Source organism: Rhagoletis pomonella, unplaced genomic scaffold (genome assembly GCF_013731165.1).
Source record: "Rhagoletis pomonella isolate Grant_MI unplaced genomic scaffold, Rhpom_1.0 Rhpom_scaffold_00006, whole genome shotgun sequence".
NCBI classification, from domain to species: domain Eukaryota; kingdom Metazoa; phylum Arthropoda; class Insecta; order Diptera; family Tephritidae; genus Rhagoletis; species Rhagoletis pomonella.
In genome coordinates this window covers 70387748-70408919 of record NW_023458560.1, presented here as the reverse complement: position 1 = coordinate 70408919, position 21172 = coordinate 70387748, and the positions used below count along the sequence as shown (strand labels likewise).

General features: G+C 38.2%; 2 protein-coding genes across 4 annotated transcripts; both read right to left on the bottom strand.

The window, feature by feature from the left end:
* Nucleotides 1–243: 243 nt before the first annotated feature.
* Nucleotides 244–8909, bottom strand: LOC118741231 (chitinase-like protein Idgf2). Of its 3 annotated transcripts, none has more exons than XM_036473141.1 (3): nt 1909–2072; nt 1305–1856; nt 244–1108 (listed from the first exon to the last, which is right to left on the bottom strand). In XM_036473141.1, the coding sequence occupies exons 1-3, from the start codon at nt 2021–2023 to the stop codon at nt 453–455; spliced, it is 1323 nt and encodes a 440-aa protein (XP_036329034.1). In that variant the 5' UTR covers nt 2024–2072; the 3' UTR covers nt 244–452. The 3 variants fall into 3 exon arrangements, with proteins under 3 accessions (XP_036329034.1, XP_036329036.1, XP_036329035.1); XM_036473143.1 differs by lacking the exon at nt 1909–2072 and adding an exon at nt 8652–8909 and having other exon boundaries at nt 255–1108; XM_036473142.1 differs by lacking the exons at nt 244–1108; nt 1305–1856; nt 1909–2072 and adding exons at nt 2213–2954; nt 3016–3573; nt 8652–8907.
* Nucleotides 8910–9583: 674 nt separating this feature from the next.
* LOC118741233 (chitinase-like protein Idgf1) lies at nt 9584–12267 on the bottom strand. The gene is made up of 3 exons (XM_036473144.1): nt 12009–12267; nt 11381–11932; nt 9584–10356 (listed from the first exon to the last, which is right to left on the bottom strand). The coding sequence occupies exons 1-3, from the start codon at nt 12121–12123 to the stop codon at nt 9704–9706; spliced, it is 1320 nt and encodes a 439-aa protein (XP_036329037.1). The 5' UTR covers nt 12124–12267; the 3' UTR covers nt 9584–9703.
* Nucleotides 12268–21172: the final 8905 nt, after the last annotated feature.

Below are 21172 nucleotides of genomic sequence, written 5' to 3'. Positions count from 1 at the left end.
TTTCCTTTTGCTCAATGACTGAAAAGTTTATTTTTGTGTGTTTGTTTGAACATAAATTTTTGCCACTTCACGTCAACAGGTGGCTTAGAATCGTCTGTTCCCCGACTTTTGTGATAGTTTCAAGGCGAATTCCAGATATTGCAAGAAAAGCTCAGCCAAATACGTGGCACAGAATGTGTAGTGTAAATAAATAAAAACTACAACAAAATTTACCTGCAGTGATTTAATTTTTAAATAAGTAAATTTTAATTTCATAAGCAATAAAACAATGAATTTATTTTCCACTCTTCCAGAAAGCACAAACTCGAAATTAGGTAACAACAACAAACATCACTGATCGATAAATATTTTAAAATCCTTGCATCTAAATAACGCTGTGCCTACTATTGATTACTCAAATCAAAAACTGCATCTACATATATATATTCTTTATGTTTCCTCCTCCAATTCACTTAAAGCAGCCGGTATTTAACAGCTCTCAGCATGGGGAACTTATCGCCGGTACACTGGCCACGGAAGTCATCCAAGGTGAGATCGAACAACGCCACGCCACCCAAATTCTTTGCCTTCACATAACCCGCCTTGCTGGCGGCCGTATCGGGATCCTCATAACTCACCCATACGCCATTAGCGCCATCCTCATCAGCGGTGTGGAAAGCATAAGTGCCATAACGTTTGGTGGGATCGCTGATGCGACGTAGTGGAGCCTCAGCACCTTTGGCATTGATATTCGAAGGGTTTGGCAGACGCTGACAAACTTCGAGCCAATTGAGGAGACCTGGTGTCTTCGACACTGGACCAGCAGGTGCTGCGCCCTCTGTTGCAGGCACCACAGGCAAGCCAGTGGTACCGGACTCTTTAGACATTTTCCAAGCGCGTCCATAGGTAGCAACACCAACGTTAATCTTGTTGCCGGGTACGCGTTGCAGTATCCAATTTTCGACTTGGAAGTTAATATTGTAGTGGGGCAGACGATTTTGATCGTACAACTCGTAGAGAGGTGCGGTGTAATCAGCTTCCTCCGGATTGCGTTCGGGTGTGAGGAAATCGAAGGTGGCCAAATTGATGAGGTCCAAGCTGTCGGCGATCGCTGGTCCATCGAAGTACCCTGAAGAGGTGTATGCAAATACATAGCTAGTGAGTGAAAGACGGGTAGTAATGGAAGCAAGCGAAGATGTAGGTTTGTGATTGTCGCTCTGTGTAATAAATTTGCTTTACCGTTTTAGGGATCGAGCGATCGAGCCCATTCCTGCATCTCCGATTTTCTTGCTTCCGAAAACAACCTAAGTATTTTTAATGCTTACAACTCGAGTTAACATTTGGCAGCACCGTCAATGACAACAACATATTATCCGCACGCAGCGTATTCTTCAGATCCTTAATTAAGTCTGTCAACTCTTCCTTGTGATCATCTGCCTTCTCGTCAACGATGAAGTCGCCTGTAAAGAACTTCTTAAAACTCTTCCACGCCGAACCGACGTCCGAATGCACCTTTCTTGGCTTGTTGCGCGGCAGCTGGAAAGCCAAATCCAAGCCATCAAAATTGTAGCTACGCAAAAAGTCGCGCGCCGAGTCTATAAAGGCTGTTTGCTTTTGGCGGCCCGCCTCCAGCAGGTTTATATACTTCTCATGTTCGCCAGAGTCGCGATCGCCACCAACACTCAGCAAAAATTTCACGTATGGGAACTTATCTTTGAGCGCTGTGATGGTGGCGAAGTGACGCCGCTGTATATCCAGATTTTCATTGAGGCTCATCAGCTGGAAGGTGTCCGGCTTGATGCCCACATAGCCGTAGATGACGTGTGTGCAAAACTGCAAAGCAATTTCCAAATCAGCAGTGCTAAAATGAGCTGCACCTGTGGAAGAGATGTTAGTGGAGGGAAAAATTAGTGAAATTCAAAATGTAACCTGTATGCGTGGCGGCATTGGAATTGTAAAAGCACACTAAATTGCGTTCCAATATGGACGCGGACGCCCAGCACGTATACGCTAGGAAAGCTAGTGAGACAAGCAGAAATTTCATTTGGGACGTCTAATCTGCTTGCAGTACGAAATAGAAATAATATTTCCAAGCTAAAAATCAAGTTCGCGCATATAAAACAGCTTTCTCAGAAACTTATCAGCGTATGCCTTAAAGGTTCAGCGAGATCACTGGAAATACGCTCATTATCGCGGCGATAACACAGAAATATTGGCTAAACTTTTTTTTAGGTAAAAAATTGATTGTTTATTTGGAAAAATAATGGAATATAGCAAAATAAAAATCGATAAAGTTTCGTGAAAAAATAGCAACGAGGATGTTTACAAACGGAACTTGGCTGCGCGCAAAATAGGATATTTATCCCCAGTACACAGCCCACGGAAGTCATCGTAGCTTAGATCGAACAACGCCAAGCCGCCCAAGTTCTTCGAGTGCACATAAGCAGCTTTATTGGCAGCCGTATCGGGATCTTCGTAGCTCACCCACAAGCCGTGTTCGCCGTTGCCGTCGGCTGGTCGGAACGCGTAAGTGCCATAACGCTTGGTTGGGTCGCTTACACGACGCAATGGTGCATCGGCGCCCTTCAGATAGGCATTGGCCGGATTCGGCAGTTTAGCGCACACCTCAGGCCAGGATAGTAAACCTGGTTTTTGGCTCTGCATGCCAGCAGGCGCTGGGCCATCTGTGTCCTGCACTACCGGTGTGCCGGTCATGCCTGAATCGGTGGTTAGCTTCCAAGCGCGACCATAGGCGGCAATACCGACATTGATTTTGCTGGCCGGACACTGCTGCGCAAGCCAATAATCGACCTGGAAGTTGACGTTGTAGTGTGGCAAGCGGTTCTGATCGTAGAGCTCGTAGAGTGGCGCAGTGTAGTCGGCCTCTTGTGGATTGCGTTCGGGTGTCAGGAAATCGAAGGTTGCCAGCGTGACAAAGTCCAAATTGCCAACCAATGCTGGCACATCAAAATACCCTGTGCAAAGAGTGTGAGTAAGTTTTACATACTTATTTACAAGATTTTCAAGTGCACTTACAGGACGAGTTGACATTCGGCAGCACCGTTAGCGTCAGCATCATATTGTCCGGACGCAAAGCATTTTTCACATCACGAACAAACGCCGTGAACTCTTCCTTGTGCTGCTCGGCCTTCTCGTCCACTATGAAATCGCCCGTGAAAAGCTTCTTGAATTTCTTCCACACCATGCCGACATCGGAGTGTACTTTGCGTGGTTTGTTGCGCGGAAATTGGAAGGATAAATCCAAGCCGTCAAAGCCATAGGAACGCACCAGCGAGTAGGCTGAGTTGATGAATGAAGTTTGCTTGACCTTCTCGCCCTCCAACAGCTCAAGATACTTGTTGGGATGCTCGGGATCGATATCTTGATCGCCACCAACACTCAGCAATACTTTCAGATGTGGATATTTACGCTTCAGCGCTGTGACCTCGGAATACTGATGCTTGCTTATGTCCAAGTCTTCGTGCAGACTCTGCACCTGATAGGTGTTTGGGTTGATACCGGCATAGCCGTAAATTAAGTGAGAGCAGAATTGTAGAGCGATCTCGAGGTCGGGTGTGAGCAGTTTGCCAAGACCTGCGTATACGTAAATATTTTTTTTTTTTTTCGAAGTGTGAAGATCAAATAATATTTATTGTTTACTTTATTGCAATGCAATCATTCAAATGTAGATACTACGTGCGTAAATGAAAATAGTGTATGCATGCGTGACAAAAATACAAAACAACAATACCCAAGTGTTAACATGTATGGATGGGGGACAAAACGGACGGAATGGGATTCAAAACAAAATGACAATCACGATAACAAAAGTTAGTTTATTTCAAGGAAATAAACTATGTACATACTTAATTTACATATGTAAATTACATACACCGGAAAATTAAAATAAGCGCAACCCAAAGCCCCTCAAAAATTGCAATAGAACGCGTAGTGCGGCGGTGCTTTTTATTTGGAAATCTTTTATTTTTTTTTTGTTTTGTTGCTCATTTTGATCTGGACTGTGAAGCACCGCTTATTGTCTGATCACAACAATAGTAGTATATGAATGTAGATGAAGCTTACGTCATTAACAGGTTCCAGCTTCTGGCTAGCTATTTATGTGATTCACACTGCGACTTGTCACTTGTCATACGAATGCTAATAAATTCAGCAGTGGAATACTAATGTATATATGTATTTATGTATCTATTTTTCAGAGTGTTGTGAGAGGTGTTGGCGGTCAATTGAGTGGTTAGCGGTCAAGTGATATTGTGTGAACTGCGTATGTACGTACGTTGTACAGTGCATAGCATTAGGTCGGGTCCGTTTTTTTTTTTTTTTAATTTTAACGATTTTCTTCCATAATTGAATAATTTTGGTGCACTTCCGAAAATTGTATTTATTTCAAGAAAACTATTTTTTTTTAATAATTTTGCATTTAAAAGATTTTTTATAAAAAAAAATTACCATTTACACACATATTCACAAATTTAAATTTCTTCAAATTATTATTTCCTAACAAAAATGTTCTTTTTAATAAAACCAAAGTAATTTACAGCAGTGATGGAAAAGTGAGAAAAAAGCTTTTTTATTTTAATCTCGCCATACATACGGTAACGATACACCATTTTAGGTACATTCAGAAAGTATTCCAATGAAATTTCTACTTTTTCCTACACTACAAATAAACAAACGCTTATTAAGTCTAGATAGAACCAAAAAAAATCTTCACCAGTTCCCACTCTCTTTTGCGATATTTTTCCAGATATTCAGACCTATTTCAAATATGTATATCTTTCTTAGTTTACTCAATGCTATTTGACTCTATCGATACTCGTCGTCTACGGAATCAGGGTCACACATCCTATTCCCAAACCTTTTCCATTTTGTATAGATATATCATCTATACCGTGACATAAAAAAACGAGAATGATTGTGGGAAATGGTCTTTAATGTTTCAAAGCTAAAAGTGGCTACGAAATGTTTCGTGAATTGATTGCTTATTTCCAAGAGTTACCACATCTATAGCACTTCAACCACCAGCTCGATCTATTTTTTCTTACCCCTCTAAACTACTAAACGCCGTGATCTATGTATAAGGTTAAGGCCGAGATCTGTAAGGTTAAGACCAACGATATCAAATACATCTGAGCATCCTCAACAGATGACGGCGTACTCAGCAGTAGAATTACCATTTTCAGGAACTAGATACATACCACCTTACTAGCAAAAAAAAAGTTCGCCCTACACCAACCAATGACAGCCCTGAGTCCAGTTTTAAAAAAAGATTTTTTTATAGCCGAAGCTAGCGGTCGTCTTTTTAGATTTTTCGGTGACACCTTTGTATGTACATCCAGCAATAAAACAGTTGTTTTAAAATAGTTCTACGTTAGGGTGATAACTTAACCCTAGAACGGTGGCATAGCTTCACACCTTAGTAAGGGGACTTGGGCACATAGTGCCCGGTAATGTATTTCTTATAGAAATTTGAGCTTTCTAAGAACGCTCCATATAAAATACCGTTACCTTCTTATTATGAGAGATATACACCTGGACTTTTGTCAAACCCCCGAAATTCAAAATCCTCCTCGTACCTACTATAAAAGGTCTTTGAGTAAGTGTAAAAATACATATGCTTTTATTAATTTTTAAGGTACATTTATCTGCTGTTACGTCAAATGAATTGTTTCGGCATTCTGAAAATTTCATTTTGTTAAGATCGATTAATAAAATAAAAAATGATGCATCCTAATGTTTATGTTTCTGTATACATATTTATATTTGAGCACGCGTACTGTGGAATTTCAATTAACTGTGAATTTTTGTATTCATTATTTTGTTTATTTTTAATTGAATAAAATGATGATCGTTTCACTCAAATGTACTATACCATACATAGATATGTAAATTTTATGTCAAGAGTCCATAATTAGATAAAATGTACATAGTATATCAATTCCTCTCCGCACATATTTTAGTCGGGTTCAATGTAACAGCTTTGTGATACTTTTGCCTTTCTAATCCGCGGCTTATTGTTCTACACCGCAACCTTCTGATAAGCCAGTGACCCATCTTTGTGTGCAGCTGATACGCAGCTTCCGAGACAAGTGATAATTTTTAAAGCTACACTTGTTTACAAAGTATGTACATATGTACATAAGTACTTAGTCCTAAGTTACATGGCGCGTTATCTTTTTTTAGTTATTTATGGCAAAACAAAAAAACAATAATCTCAATGTAGGGTAAATTTGCTGGTAAAAGTATTGAATACTTGCTTGTGTAATTATAAGCGAATACAATTGAGCAAAATAAAGTCAATTACTTTAGATTAATTACTTCCTTAGAAAAAGTACAACTAAATAAATATATATATGTGTATATCTGTATTCATATGCATGTATGTATAGAAAGTGAAACGTTCGCATAAAAAAAAATAGTAAACAGGAAAAACTGCATCAATTTTAATGCTACTAAACCACATTGAATTATTTATTCCAAACGCATGTATGTATTAGGGTTGTTTATTTAAAAAAATTGCAAAATTTCGACCTGTTTTCTACTTCAAATCTGGTATATTTCCTCTGGCCCTCTGGCCTCATATTAGGACTACTATCCATAAGTCAACGTGCCTATACGAAGGGAAAGTCCACAGAAATAGTTCTTCCCATCGTAGGGTAGCGTAGAGTGGCGTCTCTTTTGGCATAGATAGCTGGCTCGAAAATACTTTGAGGTGTCAGACAGTAAAGGCTGACTGGAGCTCATCTATGACTTCAACCAAAGAGGTTTTTTTTATCCCCGTATGACCAAGCCATCATCATTATAGTAAGATGCCTTCAGTCGTTAAGTATAATACTCTGCGGGTGCGGGGTTTTGCGGAAATATATGTGTAACTGTACAAAGAAGGTTAAACTGTGAGGCGTAAGAGGCAGTAAACTGAAGTGGATATTGTATGTGGAAGAAAAGTTTCTCCAAATTCTCCACCTCTAATATACCAGATATTGGTATGGTAGACCGCAGTAAATAAAACGACTTACACCAGAACGTTGGGGGACGTATACAGACTAGCCAATTTATGTATAACAAGAGCACTTAGTGACCTAGAACATCGCAGAAAAGTCTGCGCTCTGACTAAAATTTCCAAGACAGTTGACTCAGCGGATATTTTGTTACAGATCTTTGAACGACTGCCAAGATTACGTTATTCCTCAAATCAATTTCAAAGAGGGACCTGACCCAATACGAGTAAATAATACAAAACGATAGGGTGGGGAGAGAGCTTTGATACAATCCCCAAATATATATGTAATGTCTGTACAGATGTGGGAGCGTGTGTATTCTGCTAGAACCTTGAAGCTTACGGTGTCAGAATAACCATCCCTATCTCTCAGGTGAATATATTCATTGGCACTCAGGCTGCCATTAAGACAGTAAATTCTGTGATGGCAGTGCAGAACCAATATATATGAAATTTATAGTAACAGAAAGGTGACTTATCAACTAGAGACAAGACTGATGCGCTATTAAAAATCGATGAAAGACTATCATCGGCTAATGAGGACCGCGTCTATAAGCAATCTCAGGACGAAGTTAGACATAGGATTAGAACACGAAGCCAAATACTACAAACTGTCAATGATTTTCTGAAGCAATAGACTAATGGCGTTTTTTTTTCTAACGAAAAATGCTACCTTCTCAGCGCCCTCTACGCACAAATCCAAAAGAGAGAGCAATGAAAAGGCAAAATTTTTTGTAGAAAAGTAATTGCTATTAGTCTATGCTCTACTTACTGCTCTTAGTGCTTGCGGGACACAGTCTCACACCATCTTTATCACAACAATCACGCAACGAAGGCAACGCCAGAAGGTATCGTTGGACCACTTCTGTTCTCACTCTCGATGGCACAAGCGACCAGTTGTAGTTTACATGAGGCATCCAGTAGGATCTCAGCCAAGCTAATCTAACTCAACTCAATAGTATTTATGATGACGAGTCTTTCTAATGGCATGAGAAACATTTTTGTGTAGCCTAAGTGAAATAGAAACTAAAAAACAAATTGATTTTTTTTTTTACTCTCAAGTCACTGATGCGATGTCTACTACGGTGTGGACTACCGAAAATAGTGATCGATGTGACCCAAATTTCGATTATTTACAAGATGCATAGAAAAAATTTACCTAACCACACTAGTAAACAAATTTTAAGAAATTTTGGAAGGACATTGTTGCCTTTCGTTTGGTTATATAAATTCGGTGTGATTTCAGGCTAAGGATCATCGAGATACAGCTGACAAGTGACGAACTTGGCTTTTTACAAGCTAAAATCTTAAATTATGTATCAGTTGTTACGATTTCCTACAACAAAATTTAAATACATATTAGGGTCGTTTGCGGAAGAAAAAATACTTTGCTAAGTGATACGTTAACGAACAACAAGGTTTATTATAAGTTTTATAACGTATAATATATTATGAATCTTATCTTTAGTAATCTATTATGCACCCCATCTGAGTTTAACCAAGAAATTCCACAAAACTACAACAAATAAGTGCTTTTACTTTCCATGGCCACACGCGCACAAACAGACAATTAAACGAACAAACAAACAAATGTCGTAAATGAGATTTATCTAGAAAATAAATATTTGCGATTGCCAACATAGGCTTGCTTCCTCACCTTCGCGTATATAGCTGGCCGAGTCATAGTAGCAGACGAGATTGGCGGCGCTCGATTGGGCAACCAGCAGACCCAGTGCCAGTGAAAGTAAGGCGAATAGCTTCATCTTACAAAAAAATACTGGATTAACAAGTTGTAAATAATGCCACCGATGTGTAATTTATGCGTTTACTTGATAAAGAACGAACTGCACAAAACAAAAGTAAAATTGAAACTAAAATCGTTGAGCTATAAATGTCACTGAGCCGCAAATGAAATGAATGCTACCACCGTTGGTCAGCTGGGCGTGAGGAGCTGAGCTTCAAAAGCTCAACTCAAGTTTGATGGAGAGCTCACGTGGTGGTGGCATTATGCGAAGATCGAGATCGAACAGCTGATCGCCGGAGCTTTGAGTGGGGTTTGGAGTGCGAGAAAAGTGATAAGCAGCCGGTGCTTTTTTTTTTTAAAGGCAAAGCATTTGGATGAGCGAAGATTCGGGGGAGGAATTAGAATTAAATGGATTGTGGGTGAGTAAGCGCTCGGAAATAGGAGCACGTCAACAAATATTAGCATACAAATGCGTGTTTGTACTCGTTAATTAATGTTCTCGAACTTATTTCGAGTGTCGGTGCTTGCGATTGCCGAGAGGCGAGAGACGACAGCGCAATAAATGGACAACAAAAGATTTGTTTGTGTTATTTTTAAATTTGAGTTCATATTTTCTGATTATAGCTGCTTTGCACGATTTGCTGCGGTACTTAAAATACAAATTAATCGATTTAGTAAACAAATAAGAAAAAAAAATAACCAGTCAAGCAGTGAGTCCAAATAAAGAAGCAAGCGTTGAGTAATCGCTCAAACATCACACGTTTCAGGGTCAAATCGAGAAGGTTATACTCTAAGGCGACTACTTGCCGTCGATTAGAATAGAACTCAATCAATAAAATATCGCGTAATTTACGAATATGGCAATTTTATTTAATTTTCTAACACAACTAAGTAAAACCGTACAATTAAGTATTTACCATAAAAAATAAAATATACATACATAACTATACATCTATAGACTAAACTTATAAGAAGTGTTTGATTGCGCGCAAAATGGGGAACCTCGAACCGGTGCAAAGTCCACGAAAATCATCATAACTCAAATCGTAGAGCGCCACACCGCCCAACCCCTTGGTGCGCACATAGCTCGCTTTTATCGCAGCAAAATCCGGATCATCGTAGCTCACCCAAATGCCATGCTCGCCATTATCGTCCGCCGGTCGCAGAGCATAATTACCATAACGCTGCTGCAAATCGGTCACCTTGCGTAGGGGTGCATTCTCACCACGATATTCAGCATTCACTTTATTCGGCATTTTGGCGCAAATCTCTGGCCAACTGAGCAGTCCAGGAATTTGTGATTGTAGGCCAGCTGGTGCAGGGCCATCTGTTTCAGGGACAACGGGCGCGCCGGAGAAGCCCGAGTTGGGTGTCATTTTCCAAGCGCGTCCATAAGTTGCAATGCCAAGGTTTAACTTTTGTGCTGGACATTGATTCTGTAGCCAATAGTCCACTTGAAATTCTATGTTGTAGTGTGGCAGGCGATTTTGTTCGACAGGCGGATAGATGGGTGCCGTGTAGTCCGCCTCTTCGGGATTGCGTTCCGGTGTGAGAAAGTCGAAGGCGAGTAGATTGATGAATTCGAAATTATTTTTGATTTTTGGCACATCAAAGTACCCTGAAAGGAGAAAAGTGTGTGTGAAATTAAACTTAAAATAATAGAGGTTTGATCCATTTAATACGAATAAAGCTAAGAGCAGGAAGTGAAAAACAGAGTAATCCTACATTTAAGATACTGCCATCAAGCAGTTTCTATAAAAAAATTTAAATAATGTGTCTGAGAGCCTGTTTCATAATAGAAGAATTGAATGTCTTCCTTATCAACTGCTGGAGATCTCAGTAATGGCACCAAAGGCGAGCTTCGGTACGCGCTGATCCGAAAGCTTGGCATTACGATTTTTATATCTCCTTGTGAACAAACTGAACTCTTAGCAGGGTTGGTAGAAAGTGCGAAGACCAATTCCAGGTTATAGAAGCTTTCCCCATCGCCAGCATAGGCGAGTAGCATAATTTGCGAAGTACTTCTTCTCAACACACGCTGGACAGTGTCACTGGGACTACCGACAGTTCTGTTGCAGATCATACGTGCGATGGTCGACTCCGAGATGGGGCCGGGCTTTTGCTATCGCTTCGCGAAGCTCACTACTAAAAGACCCTTCGATATCCAGGCAGGCAACGCGAATTCACTGATCCACCCTTCAGGTAGGAGTGCTGAGAGCTACATAGTCTCTCCTAAATAATTATATTTCTTATATACATACTTGCAGGTAAATCAGTATCTGAAGGATCTTCAACTGGAAGGATGAGAGGCCTGGTAGGTACGCTTTGCTACCATCGCTTTTTGAAACAGAAACCTCCGATATAAGTAAGCGGTACACTGGTATCATATATCTAAGGCTGAGCGGTGCAGCTTTGCTACTCCAATTTTTCCGGTCTGCGAAAATCCTGAACTGTTTCAAATTAGCAGCTTCCTTAGATTTGCTAGGGTCTGTGGGATCATTGAAGGCATCAAAAGCCCTGATTGCAAGTAGACTAAAGGTTTCTAATTACTCACTAAGATCTCCTCTCTGACTTATACATATAACTACCAATGTCCTCCACAATAATATTTATTGATTACTTATATCCTCCGAAATACTCACATGTTGAATTAACATTCGGCAAGACAGTCATCGACAGCGAAAGATTCGAGCGCTGCAAAGCTGTGCGCAAATTTTGTGTGAATTCCGTATACTGTTCCTTATGCTCACTAGCTAGCGGATCCACAACGTAGTCACCAGTGAATATCTTCTTGAATTGCTTCCAAACCGAACCCACAGAGCCATGCACCTTCCTCGGCTTATTGCGTGGCAATTGGAATGCCAAATCGAGACCATCAAAGCCATTGCGTTTCAGCAGCGAAATTGCGCTATCAATGAAATTCTGTTGATCTGCGCGTCCACTTTCCAATAGGCCAAGATATTTAAGGGGATTTGCCTCATCCACATCGCGATCGCCACCAACACTTAGAAATACTTTCATCTTCGGGTATTTCGCCTTTAGCAGCACAATTTCATGATAATGAAACATATCAAGATCGACATTGAGACTGAAGACCTCGAATGTCTGCGGCTTAAGGCCAGCATAGCCGTAAATCAGATGCGAGCAGAAGTTGAGGCCAAGCTCAAGGTCAGAGGGCAGTAGTTTGGCGAAGCCTGCAAGTAGAGTGGAGAAAGCAAAGATATACAAAAGTTTAGTATAGAATTAAAAAAAAAAATTTGTGTAACTTACCTTGACGCAGATAACTGGCTGAGTCGTAAAAGCAAACCAAATTCTTTTCAGCAGCAAATGCGGCTGGCGGCTGCGCCAGTGCGAATAGTAGTAGAAGCGTGCAGAGGGAACGCATTTTGTTAGATTAATTTTAAATAAAAATATATATATTTTTTATTAAACACACAAAATTTAGTAAGAATTTTAGCGAACTTGTCTTGAGCAGTTAAAAATCGAAACTGATTCCGGACAACTGATTTGCAATTTTCGAAGTCTGAATAAACGACAGTCGTTAAATAGCGTCGTCATGATTAAGACTGAGCTCACCGACTTGCTTATCTCATAAATTGTTGTTGGTATATTGCTGTTTGCTGTTTATTTGTTTATTCTAAATTATCAGGTTTCTGAATGTTTACCTACAGCCTCTAGGACTCATGTATGTACATAAATATGTGTATGTATGTTTGTGGGTTTTTGAATATTTGTTTTTTTTTTGAATGTTCACGTCATACAACGAACCTGAAGTGCTCAATTCGCCTGAGCACTTGAAGTGACAGATCTCAGCTCATTAACATCATTTGTGTAGCTTATGAGCTGAGAAAACAGGTTTCAGATGTAAATATTTTATTTTTGTTTTAGTTTCTTGCAAAACATATTGCAACTACACTTACATGCAAATATATGCCATTTATTTGCATACCGATAAACTTACATACAAAAAAAATTGTATTTGAGCAATGACTGATCATGAATTGTCAATGAGCTTTTGCAATAGACGTTGCATTCGTTTCGGATTTCGAGATGTTTCGAAACAGTAAAATGAGACAAACAGAAACTATTTATGCGCGTAGACATGTGCATTAGGCCGCACCACCTTACAAATAAACAAAAAAAAAAATCCTCGCACAGGAGTGTATTAAGTATTTTTGTAAAGTCATTTCAAGATTTATTTTTTTTTATCGAACCTAGGGTTCGCCTTTTTAAGGTTTTTGATGACACTTAAATTATTATTATTATTAATTTTTTTTTTTAAATAGTTCTACTGGAGTAATCTCAAAACTTCCCTAGCAAAAGGAGGGTATTAATTTACTGACCTAAGGTTGGTCCCTTAGGATGGTAGGAACTAAGATCTCGAGGGTAAGTACTGGAACGGGGTAATTGAAGTCAATGAACTTTGGAACAAAAAAAAAAAAAATCCTCACGAGAAGACAATCGATATACATATTATACTTTAAAATTCGACTATGAGTGTCGACGATATAAGTTCAGCTAAAAAAGTGTGTTTTTATATTCCGAATTTCCTGCAAAAATGCTTTTTTTCTGTTGCTCTGTAATGTACATATTTGCTCTTCAAAATAGTGAGGAGGATTGTGTAACGAGCCTCGAAACGATATAAATAAAGCCCTGTAGAAATACGGCATAAAAAACTTCAAAAGATTTTTACCAAATTATATATTACCAAATTCGAACCATTCAGTCATATTCCTTTCCCTGAAATTTCAAAGGAAAATTTTGATTTTGTAAACCAAAACAGAACTTATTTTTGCGTATTATGTAGATAAGACTATCAGTAAGCGGAAATAGATTTTTATTACAAGTTGTTATTACATAAAAAAAAAACTGTTTCATGTGTCATCTTATTTACCATTAAACTCAAATCCCTTAATGGCAATGAAATATAAGAGATAACAGTTACAAAAAAAAAAACGTTGCTAGCAAACAATACACGGGTGAATACTTTTTTGTAGAGATAAAGCGAACACTGTAACATCAAATAATTGTAATTACGCATTGTAAATGTTGTTAAGAAGGCAACCTCTTAGGCTAGGTTAGGTTACTCAGGCTAGCTGGCTTATTCTAGCACAAAAGTCTTAGAAAAAAATAACCTCTCTCATTCACCAATTGAGAGAAAGCACTTAGCTCACGTCACTCCAACAGTCGCAATGGCCGAGTGGGCAAAGCACAGGCGTGTCAACTTTATAACTTTATTTATCTCTTTAATTTTAGTATTTTTTTATTTTCTTAATTTGATTTTCTTTTATGGTTTGGTTGTTATTGTTTTAAAAAGAATATTTGTTTAGTTTCACTTAACTTTTAGGAACTTATTTTTTTTTATTTAACAATTTTTTATTTTGAGTTTTTAGTAAATGTTTTTTAATTTCTGGATTTTATTGCATAAAAAGAAAAATAAAAAATTTTTTTTTATTTAATTTGCTATTCTTTTGTTAATTTAATTTTTTTATTTCTTAGGTTTTATTGTTTTAAAAACAAAAAAAAAATTTTTTATTTCATTTGGTTTAAGGATCTTATCAATTTTTTTAAGTGTTTTATCTCGTTTTTTTTTAATAAATTTTAATCTAATTTAATTTTAAGTAGTATTTCCTTCTTTTTTGGTAAAATTTTCTAATTTAATTTTCGTTTATTTATTAATTTTTACTGTTTTAAAACGAAAAATATATATGTTTTTTTTAATTTAATTTAAGTGTTATAAGGCGAACAGCATAGTGCTACGACCTCCACGTTAGCAGATCTTTTAATTAGTCTTTCGAAAGACAGTGCAGAATTGACAATTTTCCTACGAAAGTCAAATCCATTAATAACCGGCCGTTAATCCTTGGGCAGTTAAAATTGTTTCACAAGTATACTATGTATGAATTTGATTACAAGGAAATGGTTTCAAGATTTATAGGAGTAAACTGCAATAATCCTTCTGTTTGCGGTATTTGGTGTCCGTAACTGAATCAGATTTACAGATGATCCGCATCAAAGGCACCTGGATAATGTTGATTAAGCGGTCAATCAACCACACAAAAAAAAGAAATGAAAAGTATTAAATGGTTATTCTGATTTAGAAAGGCAATACTATGCACTTGCAAAATAGAGTTTTTCATTAAGCCAGCGGAAAAGTAGAACAAAAAACCACTTCCTTTGTTTTTGTAAATTTTAATTACTGCCCGCACGAGTGGCACATTATTGTGCATCTTAAAAAAGTATTCGAAAAGTCTTAGATGGAAATTAGATACACCTGAGCACACGCGCTCTAGTATAAGGCCCACCCACCACCTTCCCCCCTCCACTGACGTTGTGTGACCCTTTTAGCTGCGTGCAAATGCAAGCCCAACGACGAGCAGGCTAATAACTCCTGTGAGGAATTTACTTCAGTTGCTTGAATGGTTATTAGGCACAAAGGAAGAGTAAATATGTAGCAACAATGCGTGCTGGAGGGGGGGTGGTGGGACGAACAATACCAGTTCGGGTTACAGGTAGTGCTTACCATTTGCTGGCGTTGCAAAAGTTAGAAAAACTCAATTAGAAATGGTGCGAAGAAGCGAAGAAGGGGGAGGGGATATGGCGAAAGAGCTCCAAAAGCTTAGGAAAATATTTATTTTGAAGTTATGACTGTTACACACGCAAAGCTAAAAGCACGAACACACACACACACATACATATGTATCTGCATATTTAGTTACAGGTGTTTTATTCTTAATGCCACAAATGGAGCAGCAACGGCGGTATGGTTTTAAGCCGCTAAATGGACCTTATTCTTTCGACTGTCAATATTCTATTGTTTTTGTTGGCTGTTGTATTTTTGTAATTATCTTACCGCAAAGCCACTCTGCACGAGTTTGGTTGGCAAATGAGTAAAAGAAAGAGTTTAATTATTTACTGCATTTATTGTTTGAAGTTGCTGTTGAACTTCGGCTTGTTGTTGCTGTATTATATTTGCTCAACAACCAAACAAATGGGTAAAGTTTCAAATGTCTCGCGGCGTAAATAGAAGGAGAAAAGAGAGTGGGGGAAATAGGCAGCTTTTTCGAATGCTTAGCGTTAACATCAAAGCGAGCTTAGAGTTGCAACTGTTGCCGCAATTATGATTTTATTAATTAAATTATGTTAATGTTATCGCTTTTTCTTGAAAGTTCTTCTCAATAATTGCGTGGTTTCGAGCTCTCAGGACGACGCTTGAAAGTAAGTAGCAACTTTGTGAAGCGGAAATGGTTGTAAATGAGCGAGAAACTTAATAATTAATATTTAAACCAAATATATGTGTGAGGTCAAAAAAAAACCTGTTACTAGTAGTAAGCGGAAATAAAGGTTTCCGTTTGGCGATTAGTCGCCGAGAAATGGTTTGTGTCGACCTTTTTATAGAATAAGAATAGAATAGAATAGTCGTTTTCACCCTGAAACTTAAAAAATGGGGTAACAGCTTGGCGAAACTTTTCTACACAAATATCAGCTTTCGTGTAAGCATTCGCGCGCTATAATTTCTCATGTTTAGCGTCTAAACCAAAATACAGGGTGATTCAATACGACCGCAGATTTTTTATTTTCTAAACAAAAACACAACAAAAATTTTCAAAATGTTTTTTTTTCATTGTTCTAGTCTATAGTATGGCATTTATGTATGAAAAATATCCGTTAAATGGCCACACGACTCCTCCGGAAAGACAGGGTGCACGTATCACAATTTTATTTTAACTTTTTGTCATAGTGGAATTGTGTCAAGTCGCAAGATCTTGGTGGACATTTGATCTCTTTGTTTCGTGGGATATTGCGGCCTGGGAACTTCGTTCGGAAGTTTACCTTGTTACGTATAAGTTTAGGAACTTATGTACTTTTTTTAATAATTTTTTTTTACCCGTAGATTCTAATGTTTTAAAAAGAAAATGATTATTTTTTACTAAATTTAATTTTTAGAAAGTTATTTCATTTCTTTTTATTTTGTTTTTAAATTTGTTTGTTTTGTTTTCTGGGTTTTTATTGTTTAAACACACAAATAATTTTTTTAATAATTTAATTTTTTGAAAACTTATTGCCAGAGTTAAAAAAATTACGCTAAGACCTCCTCGTTAGCAGATCTTTCAATTAGTCTTTTAAAAAGAGAGAGAATAGCTTCCAAGCTAGTTTCCAGAATCGACAATTGTCGAATGAAAAAAGTTTTTCTTTCGAAACACCGGGGTGAGTTGAAAAACACGTGCCAGAATTACACAGTAAAGTTACTTCGATGGATGGTACACATCCACATTGTACCTAAGGGGTGATAGCTAGGATTCCGACAATCGCTCGCTAGGTTTCAGCGTCTAGAATGTTCGTGTTTTATGAAAGCAATGCGCAGATGTCCGACAACCGCGCTAAAGTTAACTTTAAAGCCGAAACCCTTTTATACAACTATAGAGCAGAGAGCCCCAAATGAATAGCAATGCACTTTGCTCGAGAAGAATTTCGCTACGGAAAACTCGTGTTATCTAGGAACGTTGAGAAACTACGATCTCAGCCTAAAAATGATATAAAACAGGATCCGTATAATCGAGTGAACATCCAAAATCGAGCTGTGCAGAAAAACTATTTGAAAACAAGTTTATTTTAAAGAGGAATCTTCATTCTGCTACTCTCACTGGTACACATATGGCTCGAAGACTTCAGAGAACAAAGGGGCAAATATGTATGTATGGACCCAAAACAAAATTGTCGATGCCTATGGGGGAATTCCCGAACATTTATGAGGCAGAAGTCTACGCCATCCCCCTGTGTGGTGAGATTAACTTACGAGGAAAATACACAGTTATTACTCAGAGAGGGCATAGATAATCTCAACTCTCTTCTTGAACACAACGATATCCAACTGATAAACTAACTAGAGAATTAGTAGACACTACTCCAACTGGGGCCCAATACGTTTAAAAACTGCTCAGGAAATAGAGGAACAAATTGAGAGAACGATACTGGCGACTCAGTCCAAAACTTCACCAGGCTAAAGCTGGGATTATTGTTTAGTCATCTCTGTCGCTTTTTCTAAAGAAACACCACTAAATCGCATTATTCATTAAATGCGATGCCAACACAGAAAACCTGAGCCGAGTTTAGGCTGAATGTAGCGGAAGGTTGACCACATCCACTATCTACCGCCGATGCCGTGTTTTAAGTCTCTGGGGTCCTTAGGTTTAGAAGAGCTTTATAGGTCGCTGGGCATACCTCTTTTATTGTTAATCCTAAAGAGAAAAACTATGCAACCGCAAACTGTCAGAATCTCAGCCAAATGCTAAAAGCAGGTTTAATAAGAAAATAATCAGATAATCATTCTTACAATGCAAATAATATCGCGTTACAGAAATAACAGTATGAAAATACCCCAAAGCACTTATATACACACATATACGTATGTATGTATGTATATATATAAAATATATGAAAAGGGAGCAAATACATTGACAAACAAAAGTGCTAACGTTGACAAACTATTAATCCATATGCCTAACAAATGCAACAATAGCAAAAATAGTCAAAGAAAACAACAATAAAAAGCATACCAATATGCGGAAAAATATCTTTTTAACAGTAAGTAGAGAGCAAGAAAGCAAGAAAGCAAGAAAAAATCTTAAAAACACTAATCTGATGCCTTTCAACACAAAACACTAAACAAGGATTTGATATGAATCAGGACATGCGAATAGTTTCATATATGAATCTGCTATCCTGCAATAAAATGTGCATGTATGTGTGCGAGGCTGAGTGCTGCATGTAGATCGCAGATACAACAGTCGCCTCTGACACGGTGATTACACGCTTCGACGCCACCGACAAAGCAACCGAGTACCGAGTGGATATACATACATACATATGTACATATATGTAGTAGATATATCTACTCACAGCATCGGTGTTTAATCCGCCTGGTATGCAGGGCGGGGCGGGCGGTCGGCTGAGTATGTGCTGGAGACAAAGCGAGGTTCATTGTTTGCTAAAGGACCTCATATGACATACATACATACATGTATGTGTTTTTGCAGTTTTGTTGCTGTTGACTGTGATTAGGGGCATTTTGCTATACATATATAATTGGTCGTGTCACATTCTTCAGCTTTCTTTCTTGCTTTCCACTCATACTTTTGGTACTGATTTTTGTATGCGGTTGCCTTGTGTATTGTTATTCCTATTGTGATTTTTCGATAGTGGGAAAAATTATTGTCAACAAGCCTTAGTGGAATTAGTACTTTCTTTTCTTAAGCATAATCCCCATAAGTAATGTGGGATACATTGGGTCACAAAAAAACGTACAAATGAAAAAAAATGAAATGAAATGAATTATTGCAAAATAATAGCCTAACTACAAGTATTGCGCAGTGCATTACAGCATTTCATGTGGTGCTATTATTTTTTACGTTTTTTTTTTTTTAATTCGGTGATGGACCGATTTAATGCCTCACTTGATTTTTGAGTTACACTCACTTGAGTGCAGAGATTTATGTTCTTGATGAAAGGTGTATAAGACGAGTGTAACAACAAGGCGAAGGGAGTAAAAAGAAGTGTGTGCAATATAAATGCGCATTCCATCTGTCGAAAATCTATATCATCCTCACAACAAACTCACGAACAAACGAAACTGATGTAAGTTTAAAACGAAATATCTTTCCCTCTTCACTAACCTACGATTTTGGATAAACTGACCCACAAGACGGTCAGAGACGCCACGAGAGGGATCATGCATTTTTGTACCCGAGCCCAGTCTTTTATTCAGAGAATAGTGGTCTAAGGGTAGCGATCCTGGGCGGTCAAAGTAAGACTGAAATCAAAGTTTCGACGAATACCAGAGTTTGGGTTAAACTCTAGGCAGCGCGGTTAACGCTTAAATAAGGGCGATTTTGCTGAAATGTAATCTACAAAATATTCAAGTAATCCACTGTTTCCACTATGTCAAGGTGCCTTTAAAACTCCCTCGATACCATGGAATGTAACCACTGAGTGTTTTTTCTGTGAGAAAGAGCCATCCCTTAATCCTCATTTGAACATATTTCTCCACGTCTGCGTGTGACAGCGCCGAATCAAAATGAAGGGTACGAAATGAGGGGATTGAGCCCCTAAGAAAATCGGTAATGAATAACCACTCCGCTTGAACCGCCCCATTAGATCTCCTCATGGCACGGATCTATCAACGCTACTGGCCCTATGTCGCAACGCACATGTGCACATCTTGCTCTTAATTATATCAGAAAAAATATATATGTAGATAAAGTAAATATTAAAACAAGTTCCATGTGGACTGCAGTCTCAGACTGCAGAGCTGGCAAGATTATGCAACAATCTTACAACGGAAAAACCACCAACACCATCGGTGGAAAACAAAAGCAATGCGGCCGAAGAATTTTTCACATACCTGACTACACTCGATATGGATCACTGAGGTGATTTCGCAAAGCAGAGAAGCAATTGGAGATGCTTCCACGATGATCCCACGCGGCCAAACTAGAATTGGCGCAGAGAGAAAAATGTTAACCTGCTCAAGTCAATTCGAAGTGCTCCCTTCAGCACCGTTTGTGTCACTCGAAAGCATACTGCTGACCACGATTGTACTTTCTATGGCGCTAGATTTTGCTCCTAATTGAAGGTATATGTAGATGACGAACCACGAGTATGCCTCCGTACTAACTCTTGGTGACACTAGGCAGTGTATGTTAGGTATATATAGGGTGTAGGGTATGGGGTATAGGTACGGTGACCATCCGTTCTGTTTTTTGCAGGACCGTACTGTTATTTAAAGATCTGTCCTGCGTAGTTTTTCAAAACAGAAAACCCCCAAAATGTACTGATTTTTTCCAAGTGTCCTGCTTTTGTCCCGCATTTTCTTCGATATTTTATAATTAACTTTTCCTTATAGAAATAAAAGCAGTGTCGATAACTAATTGATAACTACAAAAGGGTAAGCTGGTTTTGAAGGTTCAACTAGTCAATGCGTTCTAAATATTGTACGGTTATGGACAATGGATGACGAGAAATTGAAGACCAGCATCAAATATATCGATAACACTGTTCTACAAATTTTGTGGTAATCGTTTAAGAAAAAAAATAGTTTCCAAGCCAATTTTCCTTTGAAACAAGCGCTTTCGTAATTTTTTTGAAAAACGTGTTTTTGGTACATTTCGAACCTATTCGTCAATATCTCATGAAAAAATTATCCAATCAACATAAGCGACCTATAGTCCTCTTACAAAAACATATTACTTTGCCGATTTCGATGAAAATTGTTAGTGTTACAAGCGACCAAAATCGAAAAATTGAAATTTCAATCATTTTCTTTTTACAGTAAATGAAAATCTGATGAGAAATGTAGATGTTACGGAACACAATCTGCACAAAAAAAATATATTTTTGCAAAGAGCCCATCAATACCTTTCGAACTGTTGGTCGTT